The sequence below is a fragment of the Dendrobates tinctorius genome, unplaced genomic scaffold (assembly GCF_039654945.1).
Source record: "Dendrobates tinctorius isolate UK_male_01 unplaced genomic scaffold, ASM3965494v1 ptg000134l, whole genome shotgun sequence".
Classification (NCBI taxonomy): Eukaryota; Metazoa; Chordata; class Amphibia; order Anura; family Dendrobatidae; genus Dendrobates; species Dendrobates tinctorius.
The window spans coordinates 11,138,466-11,159,045 of record NW_027361802.1 but is presented as its reverse complement, the minus strand read 5'-3'; the positions used below and the strand labels follow the sequence as shown (position 1 = coordinate 11,159,045).

The following is a 20,580-nucleotide window of genomic DNA, read 5'->3' as shown; positions in this document are numbered from 1 at the left end:
GGAGGTTATGTTGGGCTCATACTGTATATAGGGAGCTATGTGGGGGGCTAATATTGTATATAGGGAGCTATACGTGGGGCTCATACTGTATATCGGAGGTTATGTTGGGCTCATACTGTATATAGGGAGCTATGTGGGGGGCTAATATTGTATATAGGGAGCTATACGGGGGCTATATGAGGGCTGATATTGTGTATAGGTTATATGGGGGCTGATACTATATATAGGGAGCTATGTGGGTCTCACAGTGTATATATGGAGGCTACGTGGGGCTCATGCTATATATAGGTAGTTATATGGGGCTCACCCAGTATATATGAAGGCTATGTGGGGCTCATGCTATATATAGGTAGTTATATGGGGCTCACCCAGTATATATGAAGGCTATGTGGGGCTCATGCTATATATAGGTAGTTATATGGGGCTCACCCAGTATATATGAAGGCTATGTGGGGCTCATGCTATATATAGGCAGTTATATGGGGCTCACCCAGTATATATGAAGGCTATGTGGGGCTCATGCTATATATAGGTAGTTATATGGGGCTCACCCAGTATATATGAAGGCTATGTGGGGCTCATGCTATATATAGGTAGTTATATGGGGCTCACCCAGTATATATGAAGGCTATGTGGGGCTCATGCTATATATAGGTAGTTATATGGGGCTCACCCAGTATATATGAAGGCTATGTGGGGCTCACATTGCGTATATGGAGGTTATGGGGGGGTCACACTGTATATAGGGGCAATGCGAGGGCTGATACTGTATATAGGTGGCTATGTGGGGCTCATGCTATATATAGGTAGTTATATGGGGCTCACCCAGTATATATGAAGGCTATGTGGGGCTCATGCTATATATAGGTAGTTATATGGGGCTCACCCAGTATATATGAAGGCTATGTGGGGCTCACATTGCGTATATGGAGGTTATGGGGGTCACACTGTATATAGGGGCAATGTGAGGGCTCATACTGTATATGGGGGCCCCATAGTGAAGGTCCAAATCATGGTCCATAATCATGTCGCAGGAACTCTAGGTGGGCATCAGAGGGTTCCCATCTCTGTCTACCACTTTAATGCCACAGCCACTGGTCACCACTACTGATCAGAGCTGGCCCAAACATGCAGGGCAAAGCTGTATAGCAGCAGCAGCCCCCATCCTGCGCACCCCACAGCTCCAGCGTCAGACATAGGCTAACATGCTTATGTGTCTTGTCACTGTGATTGCCTCCCTCCCTACAGTCCCTGGGCAGTGGGCTGTGGAGTGTCGGACCCCATGTGCCCCCTCTCCTGCGTCTCCTGTGGGTGCAGCTCCTCCTGCAGACGGGGTCACCTCAGGACTGGAGTCCTCACCACCCTCAGGAGGAGGACAGCTGCGGGAGCGTCGCCCTTTTAAGAGCCAGCTGTGTGCCCGTCTGTAAGTGTGTGTATGTGTGTCTGGCGGAGTAGCACGCTGGAAACAGGGGGAGCGCTGTGATTGGTCCGTGCTCCGGCTGCCAGCCCGCCCCTGGCCGGGAGGGGCGCCCTGATTGGAAGAGGCACGGAGGTAAACAGAATAGAGTGTCCCCTTCCATCAGAACCTATGGGAGCCGCATCCCATTGTGACGCGGGGGTTCTGTTAAATTGTTACGGAGCCGGAGCATTCCTGAGCCCGAGTGGAGGCGGCGACCAGCGGCTCCTCTCCTCCAGCTTTGTCTGGGAGTGCACTGGGCACAGTCAGGGAGACAAAGCCCGCGATGCTGCGCTAGCTGCGCGCAGGAGCTTGCCACGTGTGGGCTGGAAGTTTGGGAAAGTGTGCTGCAGACACAGGAGGGGCATTGTGTACTAGCGGCGGGGAGGTCCCAGACTAGTGCTGTCTGCGGAACATGAGGGGCTGCAGTCACTGAGCGCAGCGGCCGCACACCGACAGCGCCTTCTCCGGAGCCTGCGATGACAGCTGTCGCCTACATGGACCTGGTGGCGGCGCAGTGTCTGGTGTCCATCTCCCACCGCGCGCACCAGGGAGCGGAGCCCGCCCGCCCGGACGGCCAGTCCGCACCTGCAGAGCTGCGCAGGAGCGCCGAGGAGCCGAGCCTGCACCTGCGGACAATGCCGGAGCCGGGGCTGACCAAGGAGCTGCACGACGGCCCGGGGGACGCCTGGAAGGACTACTGCACCCTGCTCACTATCGCCAAGAGCCTGCTGGAGCTGAACAAGTACCGGCCGCTGCCCTCCCCGGTGTACAGCGACGAGGAGCTCAGCTCGGACAGTGACGTGACCTCCAGCAGCACGACCCCCAGCCGGACGGACTACAGCCCCGAGCCCGACTCCGCGCAGCCACGCCCACCCGGCTCCCCGCCACGCCCCGCCGGCTCCTCCAGCGAGAAGAGGCACAGGTGTCCTTATGGCGGCTGCGGCAAGGTGTATGGCAAGTCCTCCCACCTCAAAGCCCATTACCGAGTGCACACAGGTCAGTACCCCAGCCACCTGTGGGCACTGAGGGAGCGGAGTCCCAATGTCTAGACACACACGCCAGGCTAGCCCGCTTTCTGTTCCTGCACTGAGTGGGGTACAGCTGGCATAGACATGCTCACAACACTGCAGTAACTTCATGTAAACTCCTGGTAGAAACTGCCCACTTCACTTTCCCTGCTGCCAATGTAAAATGTAGCCCCGCAGGGGGCAGTGCGCGCCCCTTACACCTGCCAGCTCGCGTCTCGTTAGGCTGACCACTTTTACCGACCCGAACCGTAACTATCGGAGGCTTCTGCCCTCCGAATAAAGTGCCGAGGTCCGAATCCACCGATTAGTGGGCGCCCCCTAGGTGGCATTCCTTGTGCCATTCTTGACCCAAGAGTTGTGACTCACTACATGCTTTTGGCAACGTGGTTGTCGCGTTGTGAGCTTTATGGAAGGTGGTTCCCGTAGATTCGGGGAACACCCCTATGGTCACGCCTTGATTTGTAACCCGGCCAACCGGTGGGTGGCTACCATTTCCACGTGGTTTGTGGCATGACGTCACTCGACAAGTAACATTCACCTGGGTACAGTGCCATTCATTCAGCATCCTGTAGACCTTGGGAAAAAGGGCACGAAAGTGCCCATTGGCTGCGAATAACTTATCCGAGAGGGATCAGCTTAGGTCACCGGGTCCGGTAACTCTACGACCAAAGTTGGGAGCTAGATGCCACCTACTACCCGATACCCTCTAGATTGGCCAGGTAGATCCCCGGTTCGTGTGTGCGAGGGGTCTAGATTAGCCGGGTTCCTAATCTCTGTATGTGGCAGTCTGGTGGGCTTTGTATTTGTGGATGTATCTTTTTCCCTCTCGTTTGATTACGAGCCAGCAGGGTAGGAGCGAGCTGTCTAATCGCATTCTTCATTATCTGCTTCCGCACTTCCATACCAACGAGCTGACCTCAGATTACCTCTTCCACTGAGACTGACTGAGGAGATTGTATTTCTGCTGCTCCACCGCCCGCCCGCTCTCAGACAGCATCTAGTGTCTGGCAGACCCTCCATCTCCCAACAGCTGACTCCCCACCACCCCATATACTACCCCCCCCCCATATTTACATCTTTAATCCAATATTAAACCCTCTGACGGAGGATTGGAAAGACACAGTGTTCAGCTCTGCATTATGTCTCAGCCCTCCGCTGATAGTCTGCTTATTACATTCACATTTCCCAACAAACCCAATGATTCATACTCCAAGTGTAGGCATGCCCCATATGCCATCTGTGGGCTGAAAGGTGTGGTAGACGATGCCATGACTAAGTGCACAATTTGCCGTTTCGCATGAGAAATCTCCAGTTTCATCTGCATTTTCTGTTGGCATGGATGACTTTGCAGCCACCTTGCGAGAACCTGCTAATTATGCCACAGAGACCTGAGTCTCGGGGAAGGTGACATCACATTTGTCATGTACCCTCTGTACTCGCCAGCACATTTGCATTTATTAGATTTTTTTAGATTGATGTTTATGGCTTTTCATTTTCGGATGGGGAGGAGAGGGGTCAGGAGATCCCTGTAAAAGGCAGTGATCCCGCTGAAACTCTGGTCAGTATTCTTTTGTTTCCATGGGCATGATTGGTTACAGCCAGGAAAGAGTGAGGCTCGGGTGTGTCTGTGGAAAAGTACAGCAGCCCTCACTTGCACCAGCCTCTCCACCCATAGAAGTTCTGCTGTGGGTGCAAACAAAGACTTTTTAAGAATACAGCATGCAGAATGCAGTAAGAAACCTGGGTTTATGAGCAGGTGACATCACTGGAGGCCACCCAGTATAATCATCTCTTCTACTGCCAGACGCCCCTTGTCATTTCTCACCAGCTTTTTGATGGATATGTCTGCAGGTTCAGCATTCTTCCAAATGAATGAATAGGACTGATCTACGAAATGTAGTTATCTAATTGTGTCCAACACGATAGGCTATACAAGTTCTCCTAGCTGCAATAGACCATGTACCTACACGGAGGGGGTCTATAGACATTAAACCCATGACATAATTCTTCTTTCCCATAGGCTGTGAACCTGGAGCTCCATCTGTTCACATTATGAAATAGAAGGGATCAGTTGAGGGTCAGGGAGACCTTCTCTCCTACAAGCAATTGTTAAAAGGAGCACAATTTTCATCTTGCTATATCTTTCCCATCATCTCATGAGCTTAGTGTAGGACAACCTGTGCCACTTCAAATGAAATCACATATAGGTCTGTTGCTCCTTCAAAGGTAGTTGGTGGCTCCTGACTTCCAATAAAGATGCATATTTGCTTGGTGGACCATGTGTTCTTAATGGAAATAAGAGGGGACATTTCTCCTTATGGAAAATGACTTGCCAGTGTAAGGAGACATATAGACCAAGCAATGCTCCTCTACGAATTTAAACATGTCAATATCCTTGTCACAGAGAAAGAAAACTTGACCTCTAGTCCCACCTATTGGATATAGCAATCTTAAATATTAATATCTACCCTTTAACAATCCTTGCTACATGATATTTTGCATATTTAAGTCTTCAGAGGAGTATTTCATGGCCTGTAAGTCTCTTTACTTCAGCTTGGCATACTCCATCAGGAGAAACCTTTCCCCTTAAACTCTATGTCAGAGGCCTATCTCCTAGCCAAATCAGATCGCCTGCATTGTACTGAGTAGGGGCAAACACCCTAACACATGTCTGCAAATGGAGTGTCAGATTTGGCCTCTTATCTCAAGTCATGTATCAAGGCTCGTTAAAAGGTTAATATTGACTTTGAAGATTGCAACTTTCAATAGGTGGCACTAGAATTCAAATTCTCTTTTTTTTCTCAAGATGCAATTAGTGATGATTGAACGTGCTCTGATGTGTTATCCGAGCATGCTTGGGTGCTAACCGAGAGTCTTAGGTGTACTCAAAAACTATGTTCGAGTCCCTGCCGTTGCATGTCTCGCAGCTGTTGGGCAGCCGCAACACATGAAGGCATTGCCTAACAGACATGAAATCCATGTATGTGTTGTGGCTGTCTAACAGCCGGGAGACATATAGCAGTGGGAACTTTGTTAGCACCTGATCATGCTCTTATAACACCTTGTCCCCAGCACCTTTGCTCTTCACTACAGGCACTTTACATTCTTATTGGGAATTGATGGGTAAACAGCTGCCAAAAACCTCTGGTAGTGGTTTATTGTCTGGTATGGCTTTTTATCTTAAGTCGTGTGGTAAGGCTTGTTATTATCTTTTATGATTGCTACTCCCAGTAGGTGGCACTAGAGTTCTTGAGGTCTTCCTCTATGAAGAGCATATTTGCATATATAAGTTCCTAAGCTCCTTACAGCAGCTTGGCACTCTATGAAGAGGCACTTTGCATTCCTAATAGAAGGAGATGGGTAAGCAACTGCCAAACACCTCTGATGGTTTATTCTCTGGCTTGGCTTGTAACGCTAAGTTATTAGGAAAGGGTCAACATTGACTGTTAGTAATATTATTATGCGTTGCTTATATAGCACCATAACATTATCATCACTGTCCCCGATGGGGCTCACAATCTAAATTCCCTATCAGTATGTCTTTGGAATGTGGGAGGAAACCAGAGTACCCGGAGGAAACTCACACAAACACGGGGAGAAATACAAACTCCTTGCAGATGTTGCCCGTGGTGGGATTTGAACTCCGGACCCCAGTGCTGCAAAATGGTGCTAACCATTGAGCCACCGTGCTGCCCTTGCTACCCTCAAAAGGTGGCACTAGAGTTCAAAGCCCCTTTATCTCTGAAGAGGATATTTGCATACTTATATGGAACCTGTCACCACATTTGAGCTATCTAACCTATTAATATGGGCATGCAGGTTATAGAATGCTGAATATAGGCCTTCCTGTATGTCTCAAATCGGCTGTGTTGTTGATGAGAAATCATCTTTTATATAAATGATCTTTTACGGGCCTCGGGGCAGATGGTGCCTGGAAGATAACTCTGTCTCAGCACTTCATTTTCCTATGTATCACCTCCTACAGCTTCACTCTATCCCTATGACGGAGGTGCTTGTCCGGAAACCTTGCTCCTGCACATTCCATCTTTTGGCTTTAATCTACAGTGTTCCGCCCTTCTTTGGGCATAGGCTTCACTTTCCTACTGCGCAGGTGCTGGCGAGTCACTGATACTTCCACTCCCAGTATTAGTAACTCGCCTGTGCAGAAGGAACGTGAAGCCTTTGCCCAAAGAAGGGCGGAACACTGTAGAGGAAAGCCGAGAGATGAAATGTGCAGGTGCGAGATTTCTGGACAAGCACCTGTGTCACAAAGACTGAGTGATGCTGTGTGAGGCAGGAAGAACTAATTTACATAAATGGATAAAAGCAGATTTCTCGAAAAGAAAGCATCATCCATGAGACACACAGGTAGGACTGTTTTCAGCAGTCTCTAACCTGTATGCCCATATTAATAGGTAACATAACTCAAATTTGGACACATTTTCCCTTTAAATTCCCAGATGAGCATTGCATGGCTCTCCACAAGAAGAAAGATTCCCTCTTAGACCACCTTAAGTACAAAAGTGAATTGTGAAAGTTCCAAAAAGAGAGGAAATACAGATTAAATGATCAGAAGGTCCCAACAAAGTTAGCAAGATTGACCAATATTTGTTAAATATATTTTGGTATCTCATGGCTTAGAATTTGGTAGTTTACCTTACATCACCTTGAGTAATCATGCATGGAGATGTCTGCACCCTACGATATAACCCCTGTACGATGTATTGGAAACAGACCAGATGATGTCAGACAAAGGAGTACATACCACAGAGACAGCACATCATTCTGCTATGGGACCCCAGTTGGTTTCATTCCTTATTTTCTGGTGAAAACCTGTGCAAAGGTCCTATCTCTGGAGGTCCTACAATATTGGCGAAACAGTGTGTGGGGAATTAAAGGGGTATTCTTATCTCGATCTTAGGATCATTGAAAATCTTAGATATTGCCCCTTTAACCCACAGTTCTTAGAAAGGAAATGGAGCAAAAATGGCACAATGTCTTCCAGTCTCCGGTGGGTAGGATATGGCACTGTTAGCCAGGGGGCACATTTGATTTGCTATATGGCACCTGCACCCCTGTGTACACTCCTGTTGTCACGTGTCATCACAGTGTTACTCTACCAGTATGTCATTGTGATCGGAGAATGGATGACATACTCGGCTCATACTAGTTTCCTAGGAAATGAAATCTAACTACGCTGTTGCAACTAAAAGTGAGCGATCTATGATGTGGCCCTTATGTCTCATTATGTTGTCACATCTGCATCGGCAGGAGGCTGCTATGTATGCAGAAGCAAGGATTTAAATATATAACCTACTGACTGCCGGTGACACAGAGCTCTGGGTGCATAAACATTGCCTTAATTTAAGGATTTTGACAAGCTGCCTATGGTGTCACATAGGCCTTGTTCATATGTGGCATACATATGCAGCCCCTGCCCACGTTCCGTTCAGCCTCAGGTGGTAAGACAGGGTATGGGGCACTATAGTGGGACCTAATGAAGGTATAGTTACCTTCTAAGCTGTAAAGGGTTAACCCATATCGCTTATCTGCTAATGAGCCTAAAATTGGGTTTCATTTATGACACCCATTATTATACAGGGAATATATCTTTTCTTGTAGAGTGATAAAGCCCATATACTTTTAGATTATACTGGACGCTCTATTGTTTAGCAGTAGTAATCGGGCATACATATTGCTGAGGGTTAAATTGGGGCACCCTTATGGAATGGGTTAAATGAACTGTCTGCTCTCTAGACATGTTTTAGGAAATGATGGAATTGCTGAATGCATCTTTCCTTTCTCTGCATTGTGTGTTTCTTTGTTATAGCTCTTTAATGTATTAATATATGAATACATTGACAAGTGTTTGATACTTTTCCCCTTGTCAAAGGGGTGTATCCCTGTCTGGCACAGGCAGCACTGATTGGATAAAATATCGCACCCCTATTTGGCAACACCCAATTGACAGTTTATTCATTTTTTTTTAATAGGAATAATAGAGGAACTGCACAAGTCAAAATGTATAAAAAAAAAAAAGAATTCCTTTAAAGTGAGGATTACAATTATTGGCTAAAGCCCACATTAAGACTTCTCTTTAACACCACCCCACCTCTGCAATCATTGTCACCTCCTCAGATCAATGTTCTACAAATATTGCAGTTAATGCAGAGCAGGGATCCTGGCACATGCTCCCTACCCATGAAGATTCCCAATTAGGCTAGGTCCTCTTTAGGAGCCCCGTAGCTCCACTGGTTCACAACCTATGATATTTGACATATACATGTCAAATAGTGTGAAGCTTCAAAGGACAGAGGGAATTGTAATCTGTAGCTTTCACATATTTCTAGTCGGTTCTGTCTTTTTCTCTTTTTTAGGTAATTCTTTTTTACCCCCATAGGTGAACGTCCATTTCCATGTACATGGCCCGACTGCCTTAAAAAGTTCTCCCGGTCAGATGAGCTGACTCGCCATTACCGGACACACACGGGTGAGAAGCAGTTTCGATGTCCCCTGTGCGAGAAGAGGTTCATGAGGAGTGACCACCTGACCAAGCACGCCCGCCGCCATACAGATTTCCATCCAAGCATGATTAAGAGGTCCAAGAGGTCCAACTCAACCTTCATCTGAGTATACAATCATAGAGTAACCAAGCTGTCAAATGAAAATCTCAGCTGCTGTACATATCATCTTGCATCTTGTCAAAGGAAATGTAGCAGTTTAACATTCATGCTTCTGCAGCAGTGTATTTAAAGGAAACTGCTGCCCGGTTTCTTTTGGCGGCATCCAACTCTAGGTATTTTTTTTGTAGTGGTGTGATCTGTACCATCACGGTTTTGACTGTACTATCGTTTGTGCTTGCGCTGGCATGCATATGTGTTTATGAAATAGAAACCACAATGGATAAGCTTTACATTTGTGAACGAAGTACAAGTATGAGGACACATGCATACGTATATAAGGGAATATATACATTTTATGAAGCAAGCTGGTATAGAACATGCTTGAACTTGGTTTCTTGTGGGATTATGTCTTACGATGTCTTGAAATCTGTGTTTCATTTTTGATGGACTATTGATCTCCCTATAATATGGATGAACGCAGTCACCTCCGTTGACTGGGGCACTTTTGTAGGACCTGCACCATTTCCTATGGAGCATGGTGGAGGGAAGGATAAAAAAGGAAAAATCTGCATAAAGCAAACTGAGGGCTAGAAGGCATATTTGGTGGGTGCTCTACCACCCTGAGTCTCCCCCGTTTGCAGGTTGGGAACCACGTGTTGTTAATGGGAGATGCAATACTCAGCAATGAATTGTACATTTAGTATACAAGACACACGTCCTGAAGTAGACATCTTTTCACACCATGTATGACGGTCGACAAACTTTGTCTCTACGTCCACTTTGCATCTTCTGAGGACTTGTGTGCAGCTGTGTAGGACACTGAACGTGTATGCCTTTCCCTGCAAGCTTGGATGAGTTATCTGAGGGTCATTTTAGTAGAATTGTATATTGCTATGCACGTGTTGTTACCAACATAGCAATGACAACCAGTTCCTGCAAAACCAGAATGTTTGACTGGGCTGTTGACAGAAGCATTGCTGTCTTCTCAGTGCTTAGGGTTAATGAGCGCTTCGACACTAAGCAGTGTGAACTTGCTAAGAAGTCTGTTGCATAGATCAATGCCAGGCAGTTGGTCTGTCACTGCATCCACTACAGTACCGCACTTTCTGATTGTGGGACGACACTCAGCATGCACAGACTGACAGAAAGTGTCACTCTTCTTAAATGCCTCACCATTGTGTCATTTAGGTTCTCGATCTAATTATCCAATCCACGTTTACATCATTTCATTTGGTAGCCAGACGAACCAAATGGAATGAAGACTTTTTGCACCTTATGTTTCCAGTGATAATTTCACATGAAGCCGATATTTGCAGTCTTGTTCCATACTGGGGAGGCTGACCATTGGTGTGATGGCCTCCTCAGCGGTGATGGGTGGGGGGTAACTATGCAGAGCTTGGCCACACAGGCAGTTTACAAATTCATGTCTTTGTACATACGAGATTCGGTCCATTCCATGTTCGTAGTAGATAGACGCACTCCGATCACTCCACAGGTTCCTATGTCACGAGTAGAAAGGACGGTTGTAAAAATAGTCCACACTGTCAGCTAAACATGGCTTATAGAGTGGTACATTTTATGTGACCCACTCGCTCAAATTCTAGAGCCATCACGTCACACAAACCATGAAAAACAAGCCGGTAAGATTTTCTACATTTTTTTTTTTTTACTGATTCACTTAGCCTTTAAAAAACAATTTCATATATGCACGGGGATAAAACATTAGCTGGAATTCTGATCCCAGATATGATACCATAACCCTTGGGACAATTTTATAGTCATACAAGTGCCAAGGGTCTTGTTTTTATACTGTTTTTTACAATTTTCACATGGCTCTAGTGCCTACTTCATTAGGTGTCTTTAGAACATTTCATTAATTTGGACTGACCTTCAAAATCCACACAACGGAGTCTATTGCACAACTAAGGGGGAAAAAATTGGCAAAAACGAAGGCTTCCAAGTAGTGTCTTCTGCGCACTGAAAGGGAATCCCGCAACAAAACCGAAAATGAGATGTATTCCTCCTTGTGTAGCATTTTGGGAAAAGGTGAAAAAAAAGCGAGAGGTACAGCACAGTAGGCACCTTATTATTTTTTGTTTAATACTGTTCCTTGATTAAAATTAATATTACACAATGTGCAATCATACGTCTGTCTTTAGGCCATAGAAAGACTGTTGCAAAAATACACTACAGTTCAATTATACTACGAAATAAGGAATGTCAGGAAAAGAAAAAAAAAATACAAAAAACTAAAAAAAAAATACACTTTCTACCTCTGTTTCAGTTTTTGAAACGCTTAATTCTTTATTCCGCATAGCAAAATAATTCTTCCAGATAACCAGATTAAAAAAAAAATAGCAAAAAAAAAAAAAATGTTAAGGGACTTGAAAAACAAAACAGTATGGTTTGGTTTAACGTTTTTCTCATTTACTGCCAGGGGCAGCATGTGGTTTTAGTGGGAGATCTTTGTAAAAGGCTAAATGAGGACAACTACAAGCATTTCTGGTTTTGCACATCGAGCAGAAAGAAAAAAAAAATGAAGAGCTTAACATCAACAAGCACAAATTCTATACAGTGACTTCATGTATCATGTTATCGAAATCCTTGTGGGGTTTTTCCTGTTGACTTTCATCTTCAAAGCCCCCCAAGCTCTGTGTGTAATCATCGAGATAATAACGTCTGTCTGTTAAGTAGTTGACATAAGATGTTTGAGCATTGTATTATATAGCATCCTGATTTGCTTTAAGGTGTATAGGTACAGTACGGATTTCGATTGGATTTGTATTGTTAATTATGATAAAATTGAGCTTCGACGCGTTTCAGCTTCTGAGTACATCCAACCACATCACTTCGTTTTGAGTTTAAGATAAGTGAACTTTAGTCAAAGTGACGTTAAGGAGATGATGTTTATTTTGTGATTGACTTACGACGCATGTATCTTTACCACTTCTGATGAAAACATCGTTTTTATAACCTTTTATAACACTTTGCTGTGGCTTTAAATCGAGAGGGGCGCGTATGGCTCCATTGTGTCAAATTCAGGAATAATACTCGTTTCATGCATGGAATTCCATCATTCTGCTTCTCTTACAACATCGGTGTAATGCCCAGTACAAAACTGCTGAAGGAGAATTACAAGGACGACATTCCAAGAAAACCAATCCGCGCCCTCATGAGGCAGGAAGGAATCAAACCATATACCATCATTTAACAGGATTTTTAATTACTGTGGAAACTACAGTGCAAAGTCCAGTCATTATCACTGTAAAAGACATGGCTTTGGGCAGTACACTTCCGAATCATTTTACATTTTGGAAATAATTGAATAATTTGCTTTTCTCAACTTCATATAGATGATATTCTTCTTTATCTACTTGTGTCATAGTCTGGCCCTAACACGAGTGGCCATGTAGCCTTAGTAGATAATAGCCAGACAGACAACAGGCCTTAATGTATAATTCTAGTTTGGTGGCATTGACATTTTTACCCTTGCAAAATGCTTTCTGTCCATACACAGTTGGACAGTTTGGCAAATTTGGCCCAAAATTGGACCAGCTACTAATCACTTCCTAGAATCGGAGACATTCAAGAAGACACAAGGAGATTTTCCAAATGTTGGAAAGCCTCCTTGCACTTGTGAAAAAATCCCCTGTTCTTATAGAAGAGGGAAGAATCGAAGCGCTAAAATGCCACTGATAACACAATGCCTTTGAAGATGTCTCCCTAATCATCTCAATATATTTGGTTTGTTAAACGATGTGAACACTATTTTGTCAAAATTGCACTATGCAGACCAATTTGTTTCTATGGTTATTGATTACAAACTCTGAACTGTAGTTTTGTGTTACTCTATTTCCTCTACCTCCTCTTCTTACTAATCGTCAGGTAATGGTAGAGTGGACAGATAGAAGGGAATTACACAAAGCTGCAAGATCAGACTTCACAAAGATCAGATCAGACTTTCATCAAATCCTTTACTCCAGAATTCTGTGAAAAGTAACAAAGTTTTGGCGCAGCTCAAAGCAGTGCTAAAATTTTGCAACTTTCGCCCAGCTCAGACAAAGTGGGCGGATGTGAGCTTGGCGACCACCACTAGTCAAATTCGCTAGGCCACGAATCTTACTTTTCCAACTTTCCTGACTCATGAAGGGCATGCACCTCTCCATGAATCAGGAGCATCTGACTCCAGCACACAACCCCATCAAGACCAATGTGAACAATGTCGGCTTTGATGAATCGGAGCCTAAGGGATTGTTTGTATCTAATCAGTAACCATGAAAACACATAAATTTACATAGGAGCTGTAGATACAAAATTGAAGTTTGGTAATCAAGGCTATTTACAATGTCGCCTCATTTTTTGGTTTTAGATACATTAAAACAAAGAATAAAAGGTTACAAACGTGTACATATAGCATTTACCTACAGCAAAGATAAGCAACTTTTTAAAAGGTAAGGATTTATCACTTTAATGGTGTGTTTTCTTAATTAATTTTACATGAAAGTGCATTATTATATCAGTTGTGTTTACAGTTCAGGAATTTGTAGTAAATGTAAGAATAATGTAGTGGGAAATATAGACGTTCAGTGCAAAGTGAAAAATAGTGTTTTTTTACCCTACACGTATGATCTTCATAGGGCCTCTGGTACATGGGAACTTGTCTAAATGGTTGAAAATGATGAGAAGTGCTGTTTCTTGGCATTTCCACTTAGGCAGGATGTTGCCCATAACAATTTAGCAAGGATGTTTGGGCGGCTGGTTTGACAGATTGAAAACAAGCTATTGCTTAAAGCAGGGTTCCCCAACTCCAGTCCTCAAGGTCCACCAACAGATCATGTTTTACCAAGGAAATCTTGGTATTGCTCAGGTGATAATTGCTTCACCTGTGCAATACAAAAGAAATCCTGAAAACATGATCTGTTGGTGGACCTTGAGGACTGGAGTTGAGGAACCCTGGCTTAAAGGAGTTTCCTGCTTTAGTTAAAAAAAAATCAATTCAAACTCTTTCTAGATGCTCATCTATAGCTAAGATCCTCTGCAAAAATGTATCACCCTCCGGAAGACCCATGATATTTGTACATGGCGTAATCCTGCACTTCACCTGTAGAAGTGCTGGCGGAGGGGTGAGCACTTCCTGCTAGGTTCTCGCTCTCATAACTGATGGTCCATAGCGGTTACAGACGTGGGGAGCAGTGCAATGGTGCTGTGACTGCCCTTCCATATGGTCCTAGCCATATACACAGCACTTTTTGAAATTTTGTTCTTTCTCTTCAGGTATACAGAAACATATAGGCTATGTAGTATAATGGCCTTTCAGTAACAAGTGTCCATTTTAACCCAGGCATTTCTAGATTAGAGTTTTATTTCATCTCTGTTCATGGTAAAGCAGATTTATAGGAATTTATCAATGCAAATATTGTGCAATACATATTTTCATCCCACTTCTACAAATTATTGTTTGTTTTAGTCTGTTTCTCTCGGTAGTTACAAGCAACCAGGAAATTAGGAAAGACTAAGTGTTGTAATAAGCTGAGATGTCATTTGTGGCCCGTAAAGTAATACTTTCCATCAACGTCTGTTACGTCGTGTACTAAATTGGATTTAGTGTACCAAAGGGCCGCCCATAACAAGTCTATTGCAACAAGTTAGTATAGTGGTTTATTTTTTTCTACACATTGAAGCGCAGCGGCAGGGCGGGCAACATATATACCAGGATGGGGGATATACCAGGATGGGGCAAGGATGAGGGACATATACCAGGTTGGGGCAAGGATGAGGGACATATACCAGGATGGGGCCAGAATGAAGAACATATATATACCAGGTTGAAGGGTGCATATATGTATATATACATTTATTCAGGATCGAGGGGGGGAATCTTGCAACTGAGCCCAACTCTAGTTATGCCACTGACGTTAAGTCCCCAGTACATATTTGAGAAAAGGTGGACAAACCCTTCGACTATGTCTTGTGTCTGGGTGGCCTATTAACTCTGCCCTGACAAACCATGAATTTAAAAGTCCAATCCTGTTGTCACGGAAGGTAAGCCACCTTAGAGGTGATTGGCAGCCGCATATTCCCCACTTCCTATTGAGAACACATGGTTGCTCATTAGAACCAAGAGTAGAAGAAATAGCGGTCTGCTCTCTTTAAACCAGCCATGCACCTGGGTCATTTATGGTAAGTTCACACGTTGCGTTTTTGCAGCTGCATAGAAGCCGCATGTTTTTGACGCTTTTAACGTGCTGTTTTTGCAGGGCTTTTACTTGCATTTTTCAACCATTCTTTTGGGCGCTTATTTTAAGCACTCAATACGTAAAAAAAAAATCCTAGCAAGAGCACCACATGTGAGCATACTCTAAGACGTGATCAGGACATGTTTTCAGCTTCTTGGTATAAACTATATGTTCTAGTCACTTTAATGATTTTTTTTTAAATTTTGAGGTATTGAAACAAAGTATTTTTAGAAAGTCGCATAACTTTAGGCGATAAAAAAAAAAACTGCATTAAATAAAACTTGAAAGGTAAGTAAAGACTTCCTTTTTAGATTGGTAAAAAGAAGAATAGTTTGTTTTAGGGGATTTCGGTTTCCTAGTCTACTACTATTGGACATTAACAAATAATGACCTTTATATGGTGCCAGCAATGGTCAGAAAATTGACTTTTCCCTGCCGCGAACCTAAAAACATCGGCATAATATAAGCTCCTGTTTGCACATATGAGGATCCATTTTCTGGATACTATGCAGTAATTTATTAGGGAATTTAAGTATAATTTATTGCGTTCCATGGATTAATATCTCAAAGAAATTTTAATTAAAATTCTCCCAACATTGATGGCATAAAAAGGCTTTAAAATTATAACCTAGTAACAAAAGGTAGAAGGTGACTAAATTCTACGAGTATGTCTGTGAATGTACAGTTTAAAGGAAATTCCCAAACATACAGTTTGGCTATAACGCAGTTAATAGATGATGAATTTCATATAATTTGTCCATTAATTGTTTTCAGATTGTGAAATTAATTCCTTGTTCCAAACTGAACTGTAGACTAAAGAAGATCCCTTATGTGTTGTTGAGATTGAAAAGCTTGATACATTTTCTGGGTGTCACACCTTCTAACAACAGATAAGGACAATGATAAGTGAAGAATGCTAAAGTTACATTACGGAAATCTCGAAAAAAAATTGATCAAATCACTTTGCATCAAGTCTTCCAGAATGGATGCTGCCCAAGCATCGGTTCTGAAAGGGTGGTAAGATATTACAGTACAAACTTTCAATGCAGATCAATAACTTGCAATTTTCTGGCATAGTCATTTCTGCAGTTGTTTAATTTTTACAATGTTTTTTGTATAGTTTCATAAGTTATTTCTGCTTTCTTTTTAGTTTTGGAGAGCAAATGGAATTGTTTAATCCAAGGGTTGTACTACCCAATTTTGTACAAGTGTATATAAAACTGTTCCAATAAAAAATGTCATACAAACACTTATGGGTCTGTTTATGAATTGCATATATTAGGCGGCAAAAAGTAACATTGGACTCCTAGGGCGTGTCTCTGGCTGGAATTATTAGCGGGCAGTCATTTTTTGGGGTTGAGAAATAAATATGTCCTTCATTTCAGAATTTGAATATCGTTTGTTACATTTGCTAAACTAAATGTAGTAATACGTAACTAACCACAGCAGCTGTGGGGCCCATCAACTAAAGGGGCCCTACTTTGTTAATTGTAAGTCAGAGGTCTCCAAGCTGTGGCTTTCCAGCTGTGACAGAACTACAACTTCCAGCATGCCTAGACAGTCATCAATGGCTGGCAATGTTGTACAGCCATGTGCACTAGATGATTGCAGATCATTGAGTGATCAAGGAAAGCATGAAAAGAGACAGGAGTCAGATTATAGACTAAAGTAATGATATGCCTTTTAAATCCTTTTTGACCTGAGTCCCAATGCTAAGTATGGTATGATGCCACTTGATCACTCAACACACCCGTCAATACTGGCCTGGTCCTGGAGTGATAATCTTAAGTAATCTATACTCATAGGTACAAAATTTGGTTAGATGATGACCAGCCTTCATTAATTGCGAACCACCGACTGCAAAATCAGTTACTATGGATTCAGTGATGCTACAGTATGAAAGGGCACCAATGTGCTTGAAGAATGCATACGTTGGCAAGATGTAAAATAATCCTATCAATCAGTATTTAAAACATTACTAAACATAGTCTAACTCTAGATCAGGGTTCCCCAACTCCAGTCCTCAAGGTCCACCAACAAATCATGTTTTCAGGATTTCCTTTGTATTGCACAGGTGATGCAATTATCACCTGAGCAATACTAACATGATCTGTTGCTGGACCTTGAGGACTGGAGTTGGAGAACCCTGATCTAGATGATGTCCAGGGTGTAGGCTGACCATCTTATCATATTGATTATGTGCGAATCATTATTGTGGCCTGATATCACTATTAACCCCTTTACCCCCAAGGGTGGTTTGCACGTTCATGACCAGGCCAATTTTTACAGTTCTGACCACTGTCCCTTTATGAGGTAATATCTCTGGAACGCTTCCATGGATCCCGGTGATTCTGACATTGTTTTCTCGTGACAAATTGTACTTCATGTTAGTGGTAAAATTTCATTGATATAACTTGCTTTTATTTGTGAAAAAAATGGAACTTTTTTTCTTTGTTAGGAAGTTAAGGGTTAAAAGTTGACCAGCGATTTCTCATTTTTGCAACACCATTTTATTTTTACGGACCACATCACATTTGAAGTCACTTTGAGGGGTCTATATGATAGATAATACCCAAAAGTGACACCATTTTAAAAACTGCAACCCTCAAGATGTTCAAAACCCTTCAGGTGCTTCACAGGAATTTTTTGAATGTTTAAAAAAAAAAAATGAACATTTAACTTTTTTTCACAAAAAAATTACTTCAGGTCCAATTTTTATTATTTTACCAAGGGTAACAGGAGAAATTGGATGCAAAAGTTATTGTGCAATTTGTCCTGAGTACGCTGATACCTGATATGTGGGGGGAACCACTGTTTCGGCGCATGGCAGAGCTCAGAAGGGAAGGAGCGCCGTTTGACTTTTTCAATGCAAAATTGGCTGGAATTGAGATCGGACGCCATGTCACGTTTGGAAAGCCCCTGATGTGCCTAAACAGTGGAAACCCCCCACAAGTGAACCTATTTTGGAAACTAGACCCCCCAAGGAACTTATCTAGATATGTAGTGGGAACTTTGAACCCCCCAAGGGCTTCACAGAAGTTTATAACGTACAGCCGTAGAATTAAAAATATCATAATTTTTCCACAAAAATAATCGTTTCACCCCAAATTTTTATTTTCCCAAGGGTAACAGGACCCCAAAAGTTATTGTGCAATTTGTCCTGAGTACGCTGATACCCCACATGTGGGGGTAAACCACTATTTGGGCGCATGGCAGAGCTCGGAAGGGAAGCAGCGCCATTTTACTTTTTTGGCTGGAATTGGGATCGGACGCCATGCCGCGTTTGGAAAGCCCCTGATGTGCCGAAACAGTGGAAACCCCCCACAAATGACACCATTTTGGAAACTAGACCCCGCAAGGAACTTATCAAGATGAGTGGTGAGCACTTTGAACCCCCAAGGGCTTCACAGAAGTTTATAATACCTGGGCATGAAAATAACAATCATATTTTTTCCACAAACATTATCATTTAGTCCCCAATTTTTTTATTTTGCAAAGGGTAACAGGAGAAATTGGACATCAAAAGTTGTTGTCCAATTTGTCCTGAGTACACTGATACCCCATATGTGGGAGAAAACTGCTGTATGGGCACACGTCGGGGCTTGGAAGGGATGTAGTGACGTTTTGGAATGCAGATTTTGATGGAATGGTCTGCTGGTGTCATGTCGCGTTTGGAGAGCCTCTGATGTGCCTAAACTGTTGAAACCCCCACAAGTGACCCCATTTTGGAAAGTAGACCCCCCAAGGAACTTATCTAGATGTGTGGTGAGCACTTTGAATCACTAAGTGCTTCACAGAAGTTTATAACGCCAGGGAGTGAAAATAAAAAAAATCTTTTTTTCCACAAAAATGATATTTTTGCCCCCAATTTTTTATTTTCCTAAGGGTAACAGGAGAAATTGGACCCCAAAAGTTGTTTTGCAATTTGTCCTAAGTAGGCGGATACCCCATATGTGGGTGTAAAACACTGTTTGGGCGCATGGCAGAGCTTGGAAGGGAAGGAGCACCGTTTGACTTTTTCAATGCAGAATTGTCTGGAATTGAGATCAGACGCCATGTTGCATTTGGAGAGCACCTTATGTGCCCAAACAGTGGAAATCCCCCAATTCTAACTCCAACCCAAACCCCAACACACCCCTAACCCTAATCTCAGCCCTAATGGGAAAATGGAAATAAATAAATTTTTTTTAAATTTTATTATTTCCGCTAACTAAGGGTGTGATAACGGGGGGGTTTGATTTACTATTTATGGTGGGTTTTATGTTTGGCAGCTGTCACACGCTAAAAGACGCTTTTTATTGTAAAAATACTTTTTTGCATCACCACATTTTGAGAGCTATAATTTTTCCATATTTTGACCCACCGAGTCATGTGAGGTCTTATTTTTTGCAGGACGAGTTGATGTATTTATTGGTATCATTTTTGGGCTCGTGACATTTTTTTATCGCTTTTTATTCCAATTTTTGGGATGCAGAATGAACAAATACCAGCATTTCATGAATTTCTTTTGGGGGCGTGCGTTTACACTGTTCCACATGTGGTAAAATTGATAAAGCGGTTTTATTCTTCGGGTCATTACGATTACAGTGATACCTCATGTCGTTTTTTTATGTTTTGGCGCTTTTATGCAATGAAAACAATTTTATATAAAAAATAATTTTTGCATCGCTTCATTGTGTGAGCTATAACTTTTTTATTTTTTCACTGATGACGCTGTGTGGCAGCTCAATTTTTGCGGGACAAGATGATGTTTTCAGCGGTACCATGGTTATTTATATTCGTCTTTTTGATCGCGCATTATTGCACTTTTTGTTCGGCGGTATGATAATAAAGCATTGTTTTTTGCTTTGTTTTTTATTTTTAAATTGGTTCGCTAAAGGGGTTAACTAATGGGACAGTTTTATAGGGCGGGTCGTTACGGACACGGCGATACTAAATATGTGTACTGTTATTGTTTTTTTTTTTTATTTCCAAAAAATAAATTTATTAGGGAATATTTTTTTTTTTTTTTTATGAATTATTTTTACACTTTTTTTTTACTTTAATACATTGTCCCAAGGGGGACATCACACAGCGCTGTGTCAGATCAGCGATGTGACAGGCGCTGCAGCAGGCTTCCTCATGCCGGTGCTCTGCAGGCACTGAGGAAGCCGCCTCCCTGCAGGCCCCCATGGCCATATTGGATCCGGGGACCTGCAGGGAAGGAGGCCCCCAGAGCAGCGCAACACATCGCG

The 20,580-nt window shown here is 42.9% G+C and overlaps 1 protein-coding gene across 1 annotated transcript; it reads left to right on the top strand.

Annotated features, from left to right (window-relative positions):
• Nucleotides 1–1,577: 1,577 nt before the first annotated feature.
• On the top strand, nt 1,578–16,595 carry KLF9 (KLF transcription factor 9). The gene is made up of 2 exons (XM_073543728.1): nt 1,578–2,455; nt 8,888–16,595. Exons 1-2 carry the CDS (start codon nt 1,936–1,938, stop codon nt 9,115–9,117), a joined length of 750 nt encoding a protein of 249 aa, XP_073399829.1. The 5' UTR covers nt 1,578–1,935; the 3' UTR covers nt 9,118–16,595.
• Nucleotides 16,596–20,580: the final 3,985 nt, after the last annotated feature.

Coding starts and splice junctions, on each gene's coding strand:
- KLF9 (XM_073543728.1), top strand. CDS start 1,936: ATGACAGCTGTCGCCTACATGGACCTGGTGGCGGCGCAGTGTCTGGTG. Junction 2,456..8,887: donor CCATTACCGAGTGCACACAG/GTCAGTACCCCA, acceptor TTACCCCCATAG/GTGAACGTCCATTTCCATGT.